Consider the following 22,898-nt stretch of genomic DNA (forward strand, 5'->3'; position numbering starts at 1 on the left):
TTTCGTCCTAAGTGTTGTCAACATTTGCCGAGCACTGTCTTGATGGGAAACAGAAAGGGTAGTTCAATAAACTTCGATGCTCAAAAGCAACAGTAGGGCTGTTTGTTTATTTCTTTTTATTTTTTTTCAATTCGTGGACGGCTGCAGATTGCCGGCCCCAGACCGGGACCCGAATTTGGGAGCTGAGGGGGTGGGGGGCGGGGGTGGGGCCAGGCCGATCGCTCTGCGCAGACACCACTTTCCTAGCACGCATGCGTTGGGTCCCGGGCCTTGTTCTCCAGTCCGCTGGATGGATTGGTTGAGCTTTCGTGGTCCCGCCCTAGGACCGGAAGTCCTCTCTGGACCCCGAGGACACCGAGGACTTCCGCGTTTTGCCCGAGCTTCTGGGTGAGCGGTGTTCAGGTTTCGCCAATGTCTCTTTGGCTGCAGACAGGCGACCCACTGTTCCCAGTGGAAGCCCACCCCGCTCGGGGAGGCTGTCGGTGTTGCCGGGGCCGGTAGACCCGGACGTGCTTTCGCCTTCCCCTCTGCTTCAGCCGAGCGTGGGTAGATCCCTCAGGGCCGCCGCTCCCTGCGCGCTGGGTGCCAGGCTGCCACCCTTGGAAGTCTTGCAGCAGACTTTGCTTGTCACTCCACCCCACCCACTGGAACCCGAACCCGGGCCAGAGTGGGCCCTTGTGCCAGTCCCTTCCCCTTGTCCCTTCCGCTCACTTCTCATTTGCTATTGGTCGTCATAAAGCAGAAGGGCGCTAGAGCAGTATTGTGCCACTTCAGAAACCGCCATGCTCCTGACAGCATAATTTCTCGCCATAGATGAAGGGGCTGCTTGTATAGCCAAAGAGGTATACCTGGGTTGTGGCTAGAAATTTAAAATTTCTCTTTAAATCTTAGGTCTAAACTGAGCTAGGTTATTCCTGATTTGTTACCAACTTTGGGGGATTTCTCTTTGATCTGTTGTTAGCTTTTAGAGCAGATGTGTGTACTTTCTGCATATACCTGTAACATCAGTTAATATTAACAAAGTTTTGTATGCATTCTTTCAACAGATATTTCGGGCACTATATAAACTCTGTTTTTGATATGTATTGAGTAGCTAGGGGTATAGGTGTGTACCTCAGCATTATCGATTCTAGCATATGCTCTAGAATTGTCCAGTATGGTAGCCACTAGGGCCATAAGGCTGAGTACCTGAAATGTGCCTAGTCGGAACTGAGATGTGCATTAAGTGTAAAATGGCAAATATTGGAGAATTAGTATGAAAAAGAGAATGCAAACTATCTCAATTTGTTTATATCAGTCAACGTGTTGAAATGGCAGTGTTTGGGATACACTGGGTTAAATAAGATGTTTTACTAATATCACCTGTTTATATTTTTTTCTGTGGCCACTAGAGATTTTTAAATTCTTTGTCTGGCTTGCTGTTATACTGCTGTTGGACAGCACTGCCTGCAACCAAATCCAGCCTTTCTGTCTTTGGAAAAAGATTTATTGTAGCAAAGCCATATTTGTTCATTTATATATTGTCTGTGGCTGGTGTCTGACTCTTTGGGACCCCATGGACTATAGCCCACCAGGCTCTTCTGTCCGTGGAATTCTCTAGGCAACAATACTGGAGTGGGTTGCCATTTCCTTCTCTGGGGGATCTTCCCGACCTAGGGAACCCAGGTCTCCCGCATTGCAGGCAGATTCTTTACAGTCTGAACCACCCAGTAACACAATACTTATTGTCTGTGGCTGCTGTTCCTGCTACAAAAGCAGTAAAGCTGAGTAGTCCATACAGAAGCTGGATGGACTACAAAGCCTAAAGTATTTACCATCTGGCCTTTTATAGAAAAAGTTTGCTGAACCTCTGCTCTAGAACAATGTCAGGTATGGTAGATACATTGTATATATAATGAATATATATTATTCCTCTTCATTGCTATATAATCCTCAGTTGGGCTTAGTGTGTGACATAGTTCCAAGGACTTTGTAAGGACTATCCCTTTTAATTCTCATATTAATCCTATGATGTTGCATTCTCCCTCCACCACCAACATACTCAACATACTTCTGGGAACTGTGCCTTCTAGTCCTTCCTTATCCCCAAATGACTTGACTCCTGGGGTCCAGCTGATTAGCCCACAGGAGGCACTGTGCTTCTGTTTTTTTTTTTTTTAAACTAGAATATTTTAAAATTATTTTCTGAACTAAAATTGAGATAAGGTTGGTTTCCCATGGAAGAAGCTGAGGGGCTTAGGCACAGTGGGTACAAGCAAGCCAGTCTGTGGTGCAAAGGATGATGCTCACAAGCAGAGAGGAGAGAATTTGTTGAGTAATAGTGAGCCCTGGCCAGGTGTTACCAAATGTGTATCAGTGAATGAAACATACATCATTCTTCTGTGGTCTTGTAGGGAAAACAGACAAGAAAAAAATTATTTAGTATGATTCAATTCAGTTCAGTTGCTCAGTCATGTCCGACTCTTTGTGACCCCATGGACTACAGCACACCAGGTTTCCCTGTCCATCACCAACTCCCAGAGCTTGCTCAAACTCATGTCCATCAAGTCGGTGATGCCATCCAACCATCTCATCCTCTGTCATCCCCTTCTCCTTCAGTCTTTCCCAGCATCAGGGTCTTTTCCAATGAGTCATTTCTTTGCATCAGGTGGCCAAAATATTGACACTTCGGCTTCAGCATCAGTCCTTCCAATGAATATTCAGGATTGATTTCCTTTAGGATTGACTGGTTTGATTTCATTACAGTCCAAGGGACTGTCAAGAATCTTCTCCAATGCCATAGTTCAAAAGCATCAGTTCTTCAGTGCTCAGCTTTCTTTATGGTCCAACTCTCACATCCATACATGACTACTACTACAAAACCATAGCTTTGACTAGATGGACCTTTGTTGGCAAAGTAACGTCTCTGCTTTTTAATATGCTGTCTAGGTTTGTCATAGCTTTTCTTTCAAGGAGCAAGCATCTTTTAATTTCATGACTGCAGTCACCATCTGCAGTGATTTTGGAGCCCAAGAAAATAAAATCTCTTACTGTTTCCATTGCTTACCTACCTTTTTGCCATGAAGTGATGGGACCAGATGCCATGATCTTTGTTTTTTGAATGTTGAGTTTTAAGTCAGCTTTTTCACTCTCCTCTTTAGTGTGATATGCACCATGGGGAAAAAAGGTACAAATATTTGATGTTCTTAACAGGTTTCCTCATCTGTAAGATGGCGGTAAACCCTGTACCTGTGAGGATGGAGCTGAGCGTCTATAGCACGCAGACTTACTCCACGTGCACTGCTTTCCGCTGTTAGGAGGTAAGTGCAGGAATGAATGCAGGGGATTGGGTACAAAGTGACACTGAAAACATTGCAGTCGCCGGTTGGAGTTTGTAGAGAAGGTTTTCAGGTGAGTTGTGCACAGCAGGTTTTTTTTTTTTTTTTTAAACATTTCACAATTTAATGAGGCTCCCTCCAGCAGAATGTGAAGTTGGAGAGGTGGTGTGCGTTTAGCCCAGGAGCAGGTCAGGAACTGCCTTTGGGTGGAGGCCCACGAGCCGGGTCGGTCCTGCTGCAGGAGAGGGGTTGTGCCTGTGTGTTTGGGGCCGTGGTGATGGCTCTGGTTTAGACCACAGTCACCTGGAGAGCTACAATGTACCCAGGCCTGCCCGCAGAGATTCATATTCATTCTGTCTGGGGTGAGGCCCTGACATTGTTTTTCTTTTGGCTGTGTAAGTTCTCCAGATGACACAGCTTGGCAGGCAGGAGTGAGAACCACTCTTGGTGAGAGACACACAGGCTCAGGGAGCTAGTGGAGCAAAGGCATTGAGCTGGGGGATGCAAGTGCCTGCCAGTGATTCAGTGAGATCATGAAAGAGGCCGGAAAGGGGCTTTTCATTACTGGCCAGGGACCTTGGGCTCCATCCTGAGAGCAGAGGGGAATCTCTGAAGGGCCTTAAGCGAGAAAAAGAGGGGACCTTTTGCTGAAATCTCTACTAGAAGATGATCCCTCTAACAAAATGTCATGAGTAGAGGGAAAGCAGTGAAGAACTGGAGCCAGCCAGATAGCAGCAGGTTTGTGTATCCCTCCTACGTGTGCCCCTTAGCAGCGGTGTCTGTCCTTGTATTTGCCAGTTTCTTGTCTGTATTCTGCTAGGCTGTCAGCTCCTTTATGGCAGAGAGTATCTCGTTAGGTTTAGCATCTATCATGTACGAGATACATAACAGATATTTATTCAGTGAACTGTGTAGAACTCTAAACTGGACACACAGCCTACTTCATCTTTTTATGGCAGTTCTCAAAATTTTATATCCCAGTTGCTTACATACTACAGCCTCCTAAGGCAATAAATTGCTTTCTATCCACATGACTTTCCCACAGGGAGAATAGAAAGTTTGACATCATTGAAATGCTGCAGAAAATATGGAAGAGAGGCGCACAGTTCTTGAGGTACTAGCGTACTGTGTTCCCCATTTGCCTGGCAAAGTAATAAAGCCACTTTCTCCTCCAAAAAAAAATATATATGGCAGTTTCTCAAAAAACTAAAAATAGAATGCCTATATGATCCAGCAACCCCACTTTTGGGTAAATACCTGACAGAATTGAAAGCAGAAAGATATTTATGCATTCATGTTCATGGCAGCATTATTGACAAGAGCCCAAAGGTGGAAGCAATTCAAGTGTCCATCAGCGGATGGATGGATAAACACAATGTGGTCTACCCATCCAGTGGAATCTTATCTAGCCTTGAAAGGAGGGAAATTCTGACAGACACTCTGATGTGGATGAACCTTGAGAGCATTATGTTGTGTGAAATAAGCCACACACACACACACACACAAAAGCAGATACTGTATGATTCCACTTATATGAGGTATCTAAAGTAGTCAAACTCAGACAGTAAAATGATGGTTACTAGGGAATGCAGGGGAGAAAGAAGTGAAGAGCTGTTGAATAGGTGCAAAGTTTGTTTTGCAAGACAACTAGCATTCCAAAAGCTGGTTGCACAACCATGTCAATGTACTTAATGAACCATCCATGTCAAAATTGTTAAGATGATAAATTATATGTGCATTTTACCACAATTCAAAATTCTTAAATGTAGAGGAACAGTAAATAAAAGGGTTATAAAGTGAAGAGCAGAGTGCTCATATATATGAAAACTTTAACTTCAGTAGATTTCCATGAGTAAAGAAAAAGTTTCAACAAACAGTGCTTCCATCTCCCTGAAGCCCTGAAGCTACAAATAACTTCGCCTTTAGAGTCTCCTTAAAGCTCTGACCTTTCATTGAGAAATTCGACCTGAGTTAAAGATTGCCTAACCTCCTTGGGGGAACTCTAGACCAGTGTCTTATTAACCCCCTTGCTGACAACCAGCCCAGTTTAATCCTGCTTTCTCAGGTAACGATGCGTAGAGAATGAGTATAGAACGTGAGGAGACTGAGTCCTTGCTAGGAAATGTTCCCACACGTGGGGGAGGGTTCAAATGCCCTGAGCTCCTTGTGACCGGACCGTCGTGACTCCCTTGCTTGACTTCCTCCAGGTCCCGAGATCTCAAGCAGACAGTGCTGAGAGCAGTAGTCAGCAAGTGAGGATGTGTATTTTTAATTTTTCTGTGCTGTCTTGCCTGTTCTTTGTTGACTGAGCCTTTGATTCTTAGGAAGACCCTTTTTACTGTTGCAGTGGATTTCAATGAAATAATGACATTTACAGCAACATGGATGGACCTAGAGATTATCATACTAAGTGAATAAGTCAGAAAGAGAAAAACAAATACTATATGGTATCACTTATCTATGGAATCTGAAATATGACACAAGTGAACCTCTCTATGAAACAGAAACAGGCTCACAGACATAAGAGAACAGACTGGGGTTGCCAAGAGGACAGGGTGAGGGAGGGAAGGATTGGGAGTTTGGGATTAGCAGAAGCAAACTGGCTATATACAAATGGATAAACAATGAGGTCTTACTGTAGAGCACAGGGAACTATATTCAGCATCCTGTGATAAACCATCATGGAGAAGAATATGAAAAAGAATATTTATATATAACCGAATCACTTTGTCATATAGCAGAAATTAACATAACATTGTAAATCAACTACAATAAAATTTTAAAAGGAACAATATATAAGTAAATGGGTAGGATTGTGTTCCAATAAAACTTTATGTATAGAAAAATTAATCAATACATAAATCTTCATTATGATCATTCAAAAAAAGAAATGTAATTCAAAAAGGAAAAACAATGATCTTGAAGTACCAGTTCTCAATAATTAGAGAATACCGCTTACAATTCAGAATCAGTGACCCGTTGCATTCTTGTTAACTGACTAAAAAAGAATAATAACTAAAAAAGACCACCAGGTGGTAAAAATACAAGACCCAGAACCTTGATCATGTGCACTATGCAATGGGGAAAAACCAGTAGGAACCTCAGAGTTGTAGCTGTGGGTGATCACCTGTTCATATTTAGGGATCAGGTTTGAGGGGAGACAGAACGGTTTTCAGTGCAGCAGTGGGCTTCTGAGGAAGGTGAGAGCTGATAAGAATGCAGAGTCACAGATGAGGTGAGGCACTTCCTTTCTGGTGTCCTGATTCCAAAGGGCAGTAGGACTGGGGTGATCCATGTACCATGTCATTTTTCAGTAGGCAAATCTCTGGAACATATAGGGTTTATCATGAAATTGTAATAGACCCATACCTTTTCTGATTAGGAAAACAGTGCATATGTATACATCAATAGAAAATGAAAAAAAGAGTAAAAGAACAAACAAAAATCACTTGCGATCTTGCCATTCAGAAAATAACACTGGCGGAAATCTTTTGTATCTATTTTCAGCCTTTTCTCTTCACATGTGATTTTTAAATAAAATTTGGATCAGACTTTATCCCATGGACTGAGGATCCTGGTAGGCTCTAGTCCATGGGGTCGCAGAGTCGGACACGACTGAGCGACTTCACTTCACTTAGATCCCACAAGCTGTGCAGCATGACCAGAAAAAATATTAAAGATACAAATAAATAGACTTTAGATGTTGTTTTATTTTTATTAATTTTTAGCTTTTTTTTTTTTTTTGTCACACTGCACAGCTTATGGGATCTTGGTCCACTGGACAGGGATTGAACCCGGGCTCTCAGCAGTGAGACTACTGAGTCCTAACCACTGGCCTGCCAAGGCATTCCCTCGATGTTGTTTTTAAATAACAGTTTTGTTCAGATACACTTTTTGTACCATAAGTTCACCTAATTTAAGTGTACAGTTTAGTGGCTTTTTTAAATCATATTCACAGCTGTGCAACGGTTACCACAGTCAATTTGAGAGAAGAATCTGTACCTCCCCCAAGAAAAGCTGTGTACCCATTAATAGCCACTGCCTCTTCATTCCACCCCACTGGTTCCCTGATTCCCTCCGTCCCAGCCCTCGTCCACTGTGAATTTACATTCTGTTTCTAGATTTGTGTATTCTGGACATCTCATGTAAATGAAATCATACAATCTGTGTCTTAAATTTAGCATAAAGCTTTGAAGGCTCATCCATGTTGTCTGTATCAGAACTTCATTTTATTGACAACATCCCATTGTATGGATATATTATGGTTTGTTTCTCGATTCCTCAGTTGATAGACATTTGGATTGTTTCCACTTTTTGTCTGTTACGAGCAATGCTGCTATGAATGCTAGTGTGCAAGCCTAGCCGTTTGGAATCTCATCGTTTCTTCTAAGTTTGCAGAAAATTCTTACAAAAACAGCCTCCACATCTCTCATTTCCTTAAAGTAAATTTTTAGAAATAGAATTGCTGACTAAAAGGACCTTAAACTTTACAGCACTTGTCAGATGGTGTCTAGGAAGACTGCATTAACTATCTTTATAATCACTTCAGTGTTATGAGCCTGTGTGTCTTTGGTGATTGTTATTTAATATCACGTGCTATAAAACAAGAGTCCATGAAGTCTTGAAAAGATGATATCCCTGCCATCAAAATGCTTATGTTCACATTTAGACCAAACAGGGAGATACAGATCCAAGGGTATTTTGTAGGCAAGGTTGTGTGCATTAGGTGGAGAGAAAAAGAGACAGGTTATAGATAAAGTGAACTTTTGCCTTCTTGGGATGAGGTTCACACAGACCAGCTTTTTACACTAAAAGTGGTGGGGGGGGGAGTTAATGGAACAGAATTCCGGCCTAGGGACCCATTATTCCAAAGTCCTAAATCCTCTGGATTGCAGAGTCAGAACCTTGACCCCGATGTTCAGAAGACTTAGACGTCAGCACCGTGTGGCCTGGTGACCGTTGGGGCCCATCTGACCTGTGTCCAGCTGCCTCCCAACCTGTGGTGTTTCATCATTTCTGTAGATTCCTTGGGACTTCTGAACAGCATCTGATTTTGGCTCTGTTTTTTATGCTTTTATATTCGGAAAAGTCCTACTTCAAGACTATAAAATCAGGGAATTCCCTGGCAGTCCAGCAGTTAGAACTCCACACTTCCACTCCAGGGAACCCGGTTTCAGCCCCTGATCGGAGAACTAAGATCCCACAAGCCACAGTCAGTTCAGTCGCTCAGTCATGTCTGACTCTTTGTGACCCCATGAACTGCAGCACGCCAGCCCTCCCTGTCCAATCACCAACTCCCAGAGTTTATTCAAACTCATGCCCATTGAGTTGGTGATGCCATCCAGCCATCTCATCCTCTGCTGTCCCTTTCTCCTCCCACCTTCAATCTTTCCCAGCATCAGGGTCTTTTCCATTGAGTCGGTTCTTTGCATCAGGTGGCCAAAGTATTGGAGTTTCAGCTTCAGCATCAGTCCTTCCAATGAATATTCAGGATTGATTTCCTTTAAGATGGACTGTTTTTATCTCCTTGCAGTCCAAGAGACTCTCAAGAGTCTTCTCCAGCACCACAGTTCAAAAGCATCAATTCTTTAGCACTCAACTTTCTTTATAGTCCAACTGTCACATCTATACATGACCACTGGAAAAACCACAGCTTTGACTAGATGGACCTTTGTTGACAAAGTAATGTCTCTGCTTTTTAATATGCTGTCTAGGTTGGTCATAACTTTTCTTCCAAGGAGCAAGCATCTTTTAATTTCATGGCTGCAGTCACCATCTGCAGTGATTTTGGAACCACAAAAAATAAAGTCTGCCACTGTTTCCACTGTTGCCCCATCTATTTGCCATGAAGTGATGGGACCAAATGCCATGATCTTAGTTTTATGAATTTTGAGTTTTAAGCCAACTTTTTCAGTCTCATCTTTCACTTTCATCAAATAGATGGCAAATCTCTTGCTCTTTAGTTCTTCTTCACTTTCTGCCATAAGGGTGGTGTTATCTGCATATCTGAGGTTATCGATATGATATTTCTCCCGGCAATCTTGATTCCAGCTTGTGCTTCCTCCAGCCCAGCGTTTCTCATGATGTACTCTGCATATAAGTTAAATAAGCAGGGTGACAGTATACAGCCTTGACGTACTCCTTTCCTGATTTGGAACCAGTTTGTTGTTCTGTGTCCAGTTCTATGTGTTGCTTCTTGACCTTCACACAGATTTCTCAGGAGGCAGGTCGGGTTGTCTTGTATTACTACTGTCTCTTTAAGAATTTAGGTTCAGCCCCTGATTGGAGAACTAAGATCCCACAAGCCACAGTACAGCCAATAAAAGCTATATATTAAAGAAAAAACAAACTGTAAAATCAGCAAGGAGTTCAGTTTAAATAGCTGAACACAGGGGAAAATAGTCTGGCCTCCTCAGCCTTTCCCCATGGACGCTGACATTGGCATGTTTTCATTCCCAACATAACCACCAAATTCCACACAAAGGAGTTGACTAATCTTGATCTGGAAAGGGCATTCATTTGTAAAAGTAGAGATGTGAAAGTTACAGCAGCTCTTTCAGCAAGCTTCCTTTAAGTGATTGTTAATGCAGAGGCTATTTACAGGGCTGCTGTTTTTGTTTTATTTTTTTGTTTTTTTTTTTAACTACTGAGACTCAGACTTTTGAGACTGAATCATACTGCATTGCGGATTGCATTTTCTAACATGTCACACCCACTTTTATTACCTAACTCTTTCTCTGCCTGGCTGAGATGGTAAAGAATCCACCTGCAATACAGAAGACCTGGGTTCCATCCCTGGCTTGGGAAGATCCCCTGGAGAAGGGAATGGCGACCCACTCCAGGATTCTGGCCTGGAGAATTCCATGGACTGTATAGTCTATGGGGTTGCAAAGAGTTGAACACGACTCAGCATCTTCTTCTTTTTCTCTGCCTAGGTACCTGGCAGAGAGCACGGTGCATGTATGAGGGAGCTGCACCCAGCAAACGCAAGCTTGAGAACACAGAAAGCCCTTTTTTCTTGGCAGCTCTAACGATGTCTGACAAAAACCAGATAACAGCCAGAGTTTCCCTTATCGAGCAGCTGATGTCTCAGAGGAATTTTGAGGATCTCGGCCATCACCTCACTGCACTGGAAACTCTGCATGTGACTCCAGAGCACCTTCAGGAGACGGAGGTGGTCAGGGCTGTGTACAGAGTCCTCAAAAACTGCCCCACAGCGGCTTTGAAGCAGAAAGCCAAGCATTTGCTGTCAGAATGGAAAGCGCTGTATAAGTATACTCTCTGTAAGCCAGAGGGCAGCCCTAAACGATTTCCTCCGGGTGGAAGTCAAGAAGAAAATCAAGGCCTTCCTCCTGACCCAGATCAGGAGGAGGAGGTACAGGGCGGCTCCAGGTGTAATCCTCTATTCCCATCCCAAGATGTGGCAGGAGCCGTTGAAACGATCGTGCCGGAAGATAGCTGTGGTGGAGCAGAGCCTAAGGTAGTGCCTCTCAGCGCCCAGGACCCTCAGTCCACTGACCTGGCAGCGAGTGGGCAGCCGGACCCTGCAGTGCCCGTGAGAGCCAGATGCGCAGAGCTGCTGTACGAAGCTCTGACTGCTTCCTCCCCAGGCCAGCCCAGAGCCCACGTATGGCACGACTTGGCACAAGAAATCGAAGCACACATTTTTGCCCTTCATCCCAAGAACCTCCAAAAATACAAAACGTGCATCCGCAGCAAAGTGGCTAATCTAAAGAACCCCCGCAATTCTCACTTACAGCAGAACTTGCTCTCTGGGACCACATCTCCAAAGGAATTTGCTGAAATGACCGCCATGGAGATGGCCAGCCAGGAACTGAAGCAGTTGAGAGCCTCCTATACGAAATCTGCCTTACGGGAACATTACCTGCCCCAAGTGGTGGAGGGTACGCCGACCAGGAAAATAAAATGCAAGCGCTGCGAGAAATTCAACTGCCAGGTCACCATCATCCCCAGAGGGACACTCTTCCTTCCAAGTTGGGTGCGGAATTCAAGCCCAGATGAAGAAATGATGACCTATGTCATCTGCAATGAGTGTGGGGAGCAGTGGTATCATAACAAGTGGGTGTGCTTGTGATTATAAATAAATGTTCTTTTAAGAGCAGATAACTGAAGTGATTTATTTGTACCACCTTTTTATGCTTGTCTTAAATCTTATACATGCTATTCTTTTTTTAATTGAGGTATAGTTAATTTATAATGTTTTATTAGTTTCAAGTGTATGGCAAAGTGATTCAGTTCAGTTCAGTCGCTCAGTCGTGTCTGACTCTTTGTGACCCCATGGGCTGCAGCACACCAGGCCTCCCTGTCCATCACCAACTCCCAGAGTTTACTCAAACTCATGTCCATTGAGTTGGTGATGCCATCCAACCATCTCATCCTCTGTTGTCCCCTTCTCCTCACACCTTCAATTTTTCCCAGCAGCAGGGTCTTTTCAAATGAGTCTGCTCTTCGAATCAGGTGGCCAAAGTATTAGAGTTTCAGCTTCAACATCAGTCCTTCCAATGAACACACAGGACTGATCTTCTTTAGGATGGGCTGGTTGGATCTCCTTGCAGTCCAAGGGACTCTCAAGAGTCTTCTCCAACACCACAGTTCAAAAGCATCAATTCTTCAGTGCTCAGCTTTTTTTTTTTTTTATAGTCCAACTCTCACATCCATACATGACTACTGGAAAAACCATAGCCTTGACTAGACGGACCTTTGTTGGCAAAGTAATGTCTCTGCTTTTTAATATGCTATCTAGGTTGGTCATAAATTTTCTTCCAAGGAGTAAGCTAAGCATCTTAATTTCATGGCTGCAGTCACCATCTGCAGTGATTTTGGAGCTCCCAAAAATAAAATCTGCCACTGTTTCCACTGTTGCCCCATCTATTTGCCATGAAGTAGTGGGACTGGATGCCGTGATCTTAGTTTTCTGAATGTTGAGTTTTAAGCCAACTTTTTTACTCTCCTCTTTCACTTTCATCAAGAGGCTGTTTAGTTCTTCGCTTTCTGCCATAAGGATGGTGTCATCTGCATATCTGAGGTTATTGATATTTCTTCCAGCAATCTTGATTCCAGCTTGTGCTTCATCTAGCCCAGCATTTCTCATGATGTACTCTGCATATAAGTTAAATAAGCAGGGTGACAATATACAGCCTTAACGTACTCCTTTTCCTGTTTGGAACCAGTCTGTTCCATGTCCAGTTGTAACTGTTGCTTCCTGACCTGCATACAAAATTCTCAAGAGGCAGGTTAGGTGGTCTGGTATTCCCATCTCTTTCAGAATTTTCCAGAGCTTATTGTAATCTATACAGTCAAAGGTTTTGGAATAGTCAATAAAGCAGAAATAGATGTTTTTCTGGAACTCTCTTGCTTTTTCGATGATCCAGCCAATGTTGGCAATTTGATTTCTGTTTCTGCTGCCTTTTCTAAAACCAGCTTGAACATCTGGAAGTTCACGGTTCACGTATTGTTGAAGCCTGGCTTGGAGAATTTTGAGCATTACTTTGCTAGCGTGTGAGATGAGTGCAATTGTGTGGTAGTTGGAGCATTCTTTGTGCTTTGTGGGGGATAGTTTGACCACCCCCCACCCCGGGACAATTACATCTGGATCTGTGGAATGCCTGGAGGAGGAAATGGCAACCCACTGCAGTATTCTCGCCTGGAGAGTCCCATGGACAGAGGAGCCTGGCAGACTACAGTCTGTGGGGTCACAAAGAGTCGGACACGACTGAGTGACTAACACTTTGACTTTTTACTATGGGGATGCAGCCCCAGCATCAACATTTCTGTTTTCTTTCCTCAAGTTACTTGAAGATGCAGTCAGAGTTCCAAAGGCTTGCACTTGATACTTTTGTCACCTTTAAGAAAAGAGTGTTTTGTACACTTCGCAGTTGAGGAAACTTCCACAGAGGTCCTGTGGCTCACCTCCGCAGCACAACCATAAATAGTCACATATGAACTGCGACTAGATTTTCTTCCTTCTAATTCCCTATCTGAGACAGCTTCCATATTGACTCCTGAGAAATATAGCCCTGGAGATGTGGGGCTAAATGAATAGCGCCTTCAAGTTCTCACATCGGGGGACGGGAGCTTTGTTGTTTTCCATTTTCTTTTCTCTTTCCACTTTACAGGTCTCCTTTGAGCCCTGAAAGTTCCCCTGATAATTCCAGTTAGAATTTTGTTTCCAGCCCTCTTGTTCAGTCATAGGACTGACACATTGTTTTTCCTCCACACAATTTCTCCAGGGTACATAAACTCTTTAGGACATTTGGTTACTGATGTTAGGGAGTCTTCATGTTCTCAAGGGCATGTGTTTAGATCTGTAGGGAAGTAAAAACAAACAAACAAACAAAACCCTAGACTCTATAGCTGGGACCCTGCAAGTTAGAAATGCCGAAAGACAGATAGATGGACAAGAGAGAAGTCAAGTTTATTTACACATGCAGCACCTATACCTGCAGGAGAAACTCAGTGATGAGTAACTCAAAGGGATGTTTAGAACTTGGGCTTAGACCACATTTTAAGAAAGAACAGTCCATTTGCAGAGAAAGACCAAGAAAGTGAAGTCGCTCATTCGTGTCTGACTCTGTGCGACCCCATGGACTGTAGCCTACCAGGATCCTCTGTCCATGGGATTTTCCAGGCAAGAGTACTGGAGTGGGTTGCCATTTCCTTCCCCAAGGGATCTTCCTGGCCCAGGGATCAAACTCTGGTCTCCCGCATTGTAGGCAGACGCTTTACCGTCTGAGCCATGAGAGCAGAGACAACAACTTTCAGTGAAATCCCAACTAATATCAAGGAAAATGGCTGTAGGCTTTTAGGGGCAGCAGGCTGTGGGAAGGTCCTTTAGCTAGGGAACTGATGGACGATATGGGTCGTCTAGCATGGTTTGTGTAGACGCCTCTCTGTGCTATGCTGCCTCCAGTGATCGGGTGGTTATCCCCTGGTAGGGAATTCACAAGGGGAATTTAGGTTCTGCTTTCAGGCAGAGGGGGAGGGCAGACAGCTCAGCCGTGTTTCCTCTTTCTCATGTGCTTTCAGTTGCAGTGATCCTTCTGCCCTTGTATTTTGAGGGTGGCATGCTCCAAACCCCTTCAGGTCTGAAGCGCCAATTCTGATTTTGTAAAAACTGGCATTAACCTCTCAGAGGAAGTCCGTTACCTCAGCCTTTGAATCTCCCAATGTTTGTCTCTTCGATGAAAAGGGAATCACTTCCGTGAGGCTTTTGTAAGCAGTGTCAAACCAACCTGTATAATGTTCAAATACAACAGTCCTTCTGTGTGATTACAGCTGATTTGTTTTAGAAGTTCATAGAATTTTACTTTTTATCGTTTTCACTATAGTTTGTAAGTTACCTCCAAACCTACACATTTTCACCAGTTCTCCTCTCTTTACTCTCCTAATTCCCTTTGGCAGAGCTCTGAAGTCTTCACGGACTATACAGTTTACCTGCCTCATGACAGAATTCCCCCAAATGTGCAGAACACACAAAGCAAATATATTTGTGTTTTCAAACGGTTTTAAAGAAAGCAGCTTGAGGCCCTCTGGGAGGAATTCTGTTTTGATTATCTTTCTCTGGGAGGCTTCCCAGCACTGCCCATTGTGATGTAACAGTCTTTTAAAGAAGAACTCCGCACAGCCAACTAGAACTTCAAGTTTCATCAAGTGTGGTTTCATGTGACTTGCTTGGAGCGGTCTTAAAAACTATTCAGTGGTTAGAAAAAAGCACAGCACATGAAACCCGCGTGTGATTAGTTCATGTCAGGGTTTGTCTTTTGGTTTGGGGCTTTTGGGGTGTGTTTTAGCGGGTAGGATATTTTTGTTTTTTATTTTGGTGTTTTTTATTTGTACCAGGATTTTGCAAACTGAATGTGCAGATGAATAGAGGCACTTGAAATGGAAATTCCTTTATTCTCCAAGATCTAAAAATCTGAGTTGTCTTCCTCATTTTGTATCAACTTTGTCAGTGAGTTGCAACTATAGATAGAAAAATAGTGATTTTTTTTTTCTTTTAGTCAGTGAGAGAGCATTACATTTTCTAAGTTTATGGCCTTCCCTGGTGACTCAGACGGTAATGAATCTGCCTGCAATGTGGGAGTCCCAGGTTTGATCCCTGGGTAGGGAAGATCCCCTGGAGAAGGGAATGGCAACCCACTCCAGTATTCTTGCCTAGAGAATCCCATGGATAGAGGAGCCTGGCGGGCTACAGTCCATGGGGTCACAAAGAGTCGGACACAACAGAGCAACTGACATATGTACATGTATGCATGTCTTCTTCATTTTGTATCAACTTTGTCAGTGACTGTTGCAACTATAGATAGGAAAATAGTAATCTTTTTTTGTTTTCTTTTAGTCAATGAGAGAGCATTACATTTTCTAAGTATAGATAAGAGTTCTTTTACATCCTATGCTTATCTCCTGAAAAGAAAGGGGTTTTCTTTTAAGGCACTTATGGGGTAAAGGAGCTCTTGTTTCCATTAAAATCATTTTTACAAGGACAGCAAATCCAAAGGCCCCAGGATGGGAGGGTGTCTGACACAGACAAGGCACAGTAGGATGAAGGGGATGAAGGAGCCTGAGACGTCAGGCTTGTGAGGGCCCTGGTGAGTCATGACAAGGACTTTGAAATTTTTGCCAAGCTTGATAGGAAGCCATGATAGCTGAGGGTGGGTAGTGATGCAATTTGAATGACCTCAGGAAGCATCTCTCTGGCTGCTGTGTGAAGGCAGATGAGGAGGGAAGCAAGGACAGAGGCAGGGGCACCAGTGTCATTTAACTGGTTTCTAGCAAGAGTGCACAAAGACTGCGCTCCTTGCATCCTTATAGTTGGAGTCCTCAGTGATGGGGTTGAGGACACGCTACCCCATTTGGCCCTTTGGCATAGTGAATATTTTAAGCTGAAGGAATTTGAGAAATGGTAGGTGCAGGAAGGCCTCTGCCCTTGCCCTGAGGCAGGTCATAAGACCCTCAGGTTAGAGGTGCCCCTCACCCTTATACCGGAGGAGAGGAGCATTCCTTTCTCTGCAGATGGAATGATGCTGGAGGGAATCTGAAGGAACTGTCCTTGCTGGGTTTCCCCCGGTTGAAATTTGCCACAACTTTCCACCCTTTATCAGATCTAGTATAGAAACACTCAGGGGTAACCATTTCTTTGAGTCTTCATTTCCTTATGAAGCCTCCCAGATTGGATAAAATTTATCTTACAAAAATGTGTGTGCTTTTTTTTCCTTTAATTTTTATTGGAGTATAGTCAATTTACAGTGTTGTGTTAGTTTCAGGTATACAACAAAGTGGATCGATTATACATACACATACATCTACTCTTTTTTTAGATTCTTTTCCCATATAGGTTGTTACAGACAACTGAGTAGAGTTCCCTGTGGTACACAGTAGGTCCTTGTTGGTTATCTATTTCATATTCTGTGGTGTGTGTATGTCCATTCCAACGTCCCAATTTATCCTCCCCCCACATCCCATAACCACCTGGTAACCATAAGTTTGTTTTCTCCATCTGCTACTCAGTTTCTGTTTTGCAGATAAGTTAATTTGTACCTTTAAAAAAATATTCCACATAAAAGCAATATCATGTATTTTTCTTTCCCTGTCTAACTAACTTCACTTAGTCTGACACTCTTTAGATCCAACCATGTTGCTGCAAATGGCATGATTTCATTCTTTTTATGACTAATACTCCTTTGTATATGTGTAGCACATATTCTTTATCCATTCCTCTGTTGATGCATATTTCAGTTGTTTCCATGTCTCGGCTATTGTAAATAGTGCTGTGAGCACAGTGGTTCATGTATCTTTTCAAATTATGGTTTTTTCTGGATATATGCCCAGGATTGCTGGATCATATGCTAGCTCTGTGTTTTAGTTTTTTAAGGACCCTCCACACTGTTTTCCATAGTGGCTGTCTGTACCAGTTTATATTCCCAGTAACAGTGTGGGAGGGTTCCCTTTTCTCCACATTCTCTCCAGCATTTATTGTTTGTACATTTTTTTAATGATGACCGTTGATACCTCATTGTAGTTCTGATTTGCATTTTTGTAATAATTAGTGATATTGAACATCGTTTCATGTGCCTCTTGGCTATCTGTATGTTGTCTTTGGAGAAACGTCTATGTAGACCTTCTGCCCATTTTTTGATTGAGTTATTATTTTTGATATTGAGCTGCATGAACTGTTTGTATATTTTGGAGATTAAGCCCTTGTTGGTTGCTTCATTTGCAAATATCTTCTCCCATTCTGAGAGTTGTCTTTTCATTTTATTTGTGGTTTCCTTTGCTGTGCAAAAGCTTTTACATCCCATGTGTTTATTTTTTGTTTTTATTTTCATTATTCTAGAAGATGGATCAAAAACAATCTTCCTGCTATTTATGGCAAAATGTGTTCTGCCTATGTTTTCCTCTAATAAGAGTTTTTATAGTATCCAGCCTTATATTTAGGTCTTTAATCCATTTTGAGCTTATTTTTGTGTGTGGTGTTAGGGGGTGTTCTAATTTCATTCGTTTACATGTATCTGTCCAGTTTTCCCAACCGTGTGTACTTTCTTTTCATTAATCTGTCTTTTGTTTCAGAGCCCCAGCCAAGAGCTAGATGGTTAGGAGAGAAAACAATTTTTTCCTTTCCTACATTGGCAGTTTTGGAAATGGATGTTTCATAAAACACCACAACCCTGAATTCCCAACCCATGACCTATAATAAAAAAAATAACAAACAGCACAGAAACTGAGCACATGTATAGCTTGGCTCCTGCTTGCCCTGGTTCGGGGAACACCCGCACAGGACATAAACATCAGTGTTACACTTGACTGTAGCAGGGTGTCTTCATGGCATTTCACACATCACTCTCCTTTTGTCCATGCTGCTTTTTTTTTTAGATTAAAAATTGGATACAATTGCAGCTCTGTCTCTTCGCTGAGCACTTCCTGTGATGAGAGGTTCCTTTCATTCCCGATTACCATTTCTAAACACCAGTCAGGAAGCCTGCAGCCAGCAGGGCTCCACTGCCTTTGCAAGGACTGGGCCTTCATCTTTTAGGTCAGATTTGCTTTGTTATTTATAAATTCCCAATAAATGGTAGATATTTTCCTAAAATATTTTTTCATCCCTCAGAGGTTATTTACTGTAAATACCTTGATTGTAAAAGGTGCCTTCTTGCTTTCAGAAGAACCCACAATCTGACAACTTCATATAGTCCCATTTCCATTATTGATAACTTCCTATTGTCCCACTGATGAAAACACCAATAGTCCCATTTATAGTATGATAACTTCATATAGTCTCATTTACATTATTATTTAAAATTAGGTTTCCAGAGATGTTTCACTTTCACCCTTATGGCAAAAAGTGAAGAGGAACTAAAAAGCCTCTTGATGAAAGTGAAAGAGGAGAGTGAAAAAGTTGGTTTAAAGTTCAACATTCAGAAAACTAAGATTATGACATCTGGTCCCATCACCTCATGGGAAATAGATGGGGAAACAGTGGAAACAGTGTCAGACTTTATTTTCTTGGGCTCCAAAATCACTGCAGATGGTGACTGCACCCATGAAATTAAAAGATGCTTGCTCCTTGGAAGGAAAGTTATGACCAACCTAGACAGCATATTAAAAACCAGAGACATTACTTTGCCAACAAAGGTCCATCTAGTCAAGGCTATGGTTTTTCCAGTGGTCATGTATGGATGTGAGAGTTGGACTGTGAAGAAAGCTGAGCACCAAAAAATTGATGCTTTTGAACTGTGGTGTTGGAGAAGACTCGAGAGTCCCTTGGACTGCAAGGAGATCCAACCAGTCCATCCTAAAGGAGATCAGTCCTGTGTGTTCATTGGAAGGACTGATGTTGAAGCTGAAACTCCAATACTTTGGCTACCTCATGCGAAGAGTTGACTCATTGGAAAAGACCCTGATGCTGGGAGAGATTGGGGGCAGGAGGAGAAGGGGACAACAGAGGATGAGATGGCTGGATGGCATCACCGACTCGATGGACATGAGTTAGTAAACTCGGAGTTGGTGATGGATAGGGAGGCCTAGCGTGCTGTGATTCATGGAGTTGCAAAGAGTCAGACACGACTGAGTGACTGAACTGAACTGAACTTCCAGAGATGTTACTAAGCTTTACTAGAAATGCTATAAAATAATGATTGCACGTTGCTTTATACTCTTCCAGGTGCTGGGGGCGAAGAGATGAGCTAGACGTCATCCTAGGTCTCAGGGCCCACAACGTGCAGGTGGTGTAGCCAGTCATTTTATATTTCAAGAACTGTAAGAGAGGCACAGGTGCAAAGGACCCAGCGAGTCAGGGAAGGCTTTAAGAGGCTGTGACCCCTAGGGTAAATCTTGAGAGGAAGTAAGCTAGGCAGAGGAAGCAAGGATGATATTCTATCACTAGACCTGCTAGATCCTGACACTTTATATATAGCATCTCATTTAAGCCTCACAACTAGCCAGCCAGCAACTTAGAGATGAGAAAACTGAGGCTGAGAGATGTTGAATTACTTGCCTAGGGTACACAGAGACAAAGCCAGGGCTAGTCATATAAAACAGGTAGGTTTTATTTTATTTTATTTTTGCATATCAGTTTGCTTCCAGAAACGTCCAGGCATGCAAGGTACAGCTGTTTTTCAATTGTGGTTTGTTTTCCCAATGACAGGAGTGTGTGGTTTGCAGCCATCACCTTGGCACAGTGCTGCGGGTCCCTCTCTGGAGTGACTACCCAGGAATGCCTGGCAGTGGTTGCTGGTGCTCCTGACACAGGGGAACCTTCTTGAACCTTCTCGTGATACCCAGGTGCCTTAATGTGGTTTTCTGAAAAGTAAGTGATTTTTAAAATACTTAAACTTTTCAAAATGAATTTTTATTGAAGTATCATTGCTTTCGAATATTGTATCAGTTTCTGCTGTTCAGCAGGGTCAATCAGTTATATGCGTACATATTTGGCATCACTGACTCAATGGACATGAGTCTGAGCAAGCTCCGGGTGATGGTGAAGGACAGGGAAGCTTCGTGTGCTGCAGTCCACGGGGTCACAAAGAGTTAGACACAACTGAGCAACAAATATATATATATGTTTCCCCTCTTTTTTGGATTTCCTTCCCCTTTAGGTCACCACAGAGCAGTGAGTAGAGTACCCTGTGCTAAATAGTAGGTTCTCATTAGTTATATATAAAATACTTACATTTTAGTAATAACATACAAAAACATGTAGTTTTAGGTGGCTCAGACAGTAGAGAATCTGCCAGCAATGCAGGAGATCTGGGTTTGATCCCTAGGTTGGCAAGATCCCCTGGAGAAGGGAATGACAACCCACTTCAGTGTTCTTGCCTGGAGAATCCCAGGGACAGAGGAGCCTGGTGGGCTACAGTCCATGGGGTTGCAAAGAGTCGGACACGACTGAGTGACTAACACTTTAAAGGGACATGTGTGTGTCTTTTATGAGTTTGAAGACTATATAAATGCAGTTGCAAATACCATTTCCTATGAAATATAGTGGCCTTTACATTTTCATTCTCTTTCTTTATGACCTAGGGAAACTATTAATATATGACACAGATAATCAGTTATGACAAAAGAGGCAAGCTCTTTTACATCCTTTGTTAAATTACTACAGATGTGCATGCTAGACATTGAAAATACATAGAATTAAAATACATTTGTCTTACATAGTCTTGCTTTCTTTTAAAATGCAAACAAGGTACAAATAGGAGTAGGTTCTAAGTAGTCATTAATCTTTTTCATATGATGACGTGTATTTAAAAAAAATCTAAAACAGCCATGGAAAAGTTACAGCTCTAATTAATAAGCAAATAAAAACAGGGTCTGTTCCAAAACTTCAAATTTTTTGGAATATATTCAGTATGTAAATAGAGAGAGCTCCCAGAGGTTGCTTTTAAATAATCAAAATAGGATCATAATTGGCTACTTTCACCTTTGTGGGTGGAAACAAAAACTTCAGACATTTCCAAGGGTTCCTGGGATGGTGTGAATCAGGCCAAGTGACATTCGCCCATGTCCAACAGGAAGGAGCTCCTAGTGGATCATGTGTTGGCATCTCTGAGTCCACCAGGCCATGTGATCTGGTCTTTAGTGTCTTCTTAGACTGAGGACTTCCATCTCTGCAGAGTGTTTTCATGCAGCAGATGGACTTTCAACCTTCCCCTGTGTCCAGCTTTGTGAAATCTCACAAATGACTGAGCAGAAAGTTTCCAAACATCATAGTGGATTTTGATATCATTTTTACATGAGCCAGTGACTCAAGGACTTGGGGGTTTCTTTGGAGGGGTGACGAAAATGTTCAAAAATTGATTGTGGTGATGGTTGCCTAACTCCGCCAATATGCTGAACACCATTGGATTGTACCCTTTATTTCATTTATGTTTGTTTTTTGGTCATGCCGTGTGGCATGTGGGATCTTAGTTCCCTGACCAGTGATCGAACCCCCACCCCTTTAGTTGGAAGTGCAGAGGCTTAACCACTGGACCACTAGGGAAGTCCCCTGAATTATACCCTTTAAATGGGTGAATTCTATGGTCTGTGAATTATACCTCAATAAAAGTATTATTTTAAAAAGTCAAATGAGGGTAGAGTGAGGAAGGAAAGCAAAGATAGAATCTCTATAGGATATTTATCTCAGTGAGTCATTCTGAACCTTTAGGATCCCGATTACTCACACATATCATGGAGAAATACTGGCAGTCTTCCTCAAAGGGGCCTTCCGGAAGGCACCCCGCCAGCTCACTGACAGATAAAGAGGAGCCTTCCAGCAGGCAACCCTGGCCTGTCTCCAGGCCGTGTGCTGGCCCTGGCCTCTGCATTTCTGCATAGAAGGCCCCTCCCTCTTTCAGTCGCACAACAAACAGAGCTAAAGTTTCCCTCCATGACCACTGCCCCTTCCATTTCTTCCCCATTTCTCAAGCCACACATTTGAGCCACACCATCGATGACATCAAGCCCCTGGAACACAGAAAATCATACAGAATCAACCCAGAGCGGGCTGACATTGATGTCTGTGGTTAGATCTGCACTCAGAAAAGAAGCTGCAGATAAAGTTCGCCCTATACTCCTGCTCCTCACAGCGAGGCCAGGGGGTTGGCAGCGCTAGCATCACCTGGAATCCAGTTCAGAAATGGGGGCCCCATCCCGGACCTAATGAATCCAAGTCTGTCTTTCTACAAAACTCTGAGTGGTTCTTATGTATGTTACCACTTGCGAGATGCTGACTTGTCCACAGGAACTGGGCCTATGAACTCTGTCTTCCTACATATACTTTTGGATGAAATGCCTGAGTTCCTAACTAGCACTGTGCTCTCCCCACCTGTCTTGGTTACCGGCTGCCTGCACCCTCCATGTTGCTAAACTGAAGGGATAAGTTTCAGCCCGGAACCCTAGCAGCAGCAGTTGACACGCTAGTTTCCATCATGAGGACACCTTTTCCCAGGTGACTTGCAGTAGGCTGTGCTTTCTTTGGCTTTCCCTCTTACTGGTCACTCTGTTTCAATATCATTTGCTGCTTCCTTGTTATTTTCCCAACTTCTTAATTTTGGAGGGTTTAGAATTCAGTGCTTGGACACCTTG

At 42.9% G+C, this 22,898-nt stretch overlaps 2 protein-coding genes across 3 annotated transcripts in view; both read left to right on the forward strand.

The window, feature by feature from the left end:
* Window positions 1–260: 260 nt before the first annotated feature.
* On the forward strand, window positions 261–11,429 carry TCEANC (transcription elongation factor A N-terminal and central domain containing). 2 transcript variants are annotated; one of them, XM_065916222.1, is made up of 3 exons: window positions 261–387; window positions 3,193–3,299; window positions 10,253–11,429. In XM_065916222.1, exon 3 carries the CDS (start codon window positions 10,276–10,278, stop codon window positions 11,410–11,412), a length of 1,137 nt encoding a protein of 378 aa, XP_065772294.1. In that variant the 5' UTR covers window positions 261–387; window positions 3,193–3,299; window positions 10,253–10,275; the 3' UTR covers window positions 11,413–11,429. The 2 variants fall into 2 exon arrangements, with proteins under 2 accessions (XP_065772294.1, XP_065772296.1); XM_065916224.1 differs by lacking the exon at window positions 261–387 and adding an exon at window positions 398–842.
* An 8,585-nt stretch (window positions 11,430–20,014) lies between these two features.
* Window positions 20,015–22,898, forward strand: part of RAB9A (RAB9A, member RAS oncogene family) — a 33,532-nt gene continuing 30,648 nt past the window's right edge. Inside the window, exon 1 of the mRNA XM_065916226.1 lies at window positions 20,015–20,139. The gene's annotated coding sequence lies outside the window, so the exon portion shown is untranslated. The remainder of the gene's footprint in view (window positions 20,140–22,898) is intronic.

Source organism: Muntiacus reevesi, chromosome X, assembly GCF_963930625.1.
Source record: "Muntiacus reevesi chromosome X, mMunRee1.1, whole genome shotgun sequence".
NCBI lineage: Eukaryota > Metazoa > Chordata > Mammalia > Artiodactyla > Cervidae > Muntiacus > Muntiacus reevesi.

What these genes read in the sequence shown, in the direction of transcription:
- TCEANC (XM_065916222.1), top strand. Translation starts at nt 10,276, where the DNA reads ATGTATGAGGGAGCTGCACCCAGCAAACGCAAGCTTGAGAACACAGAA.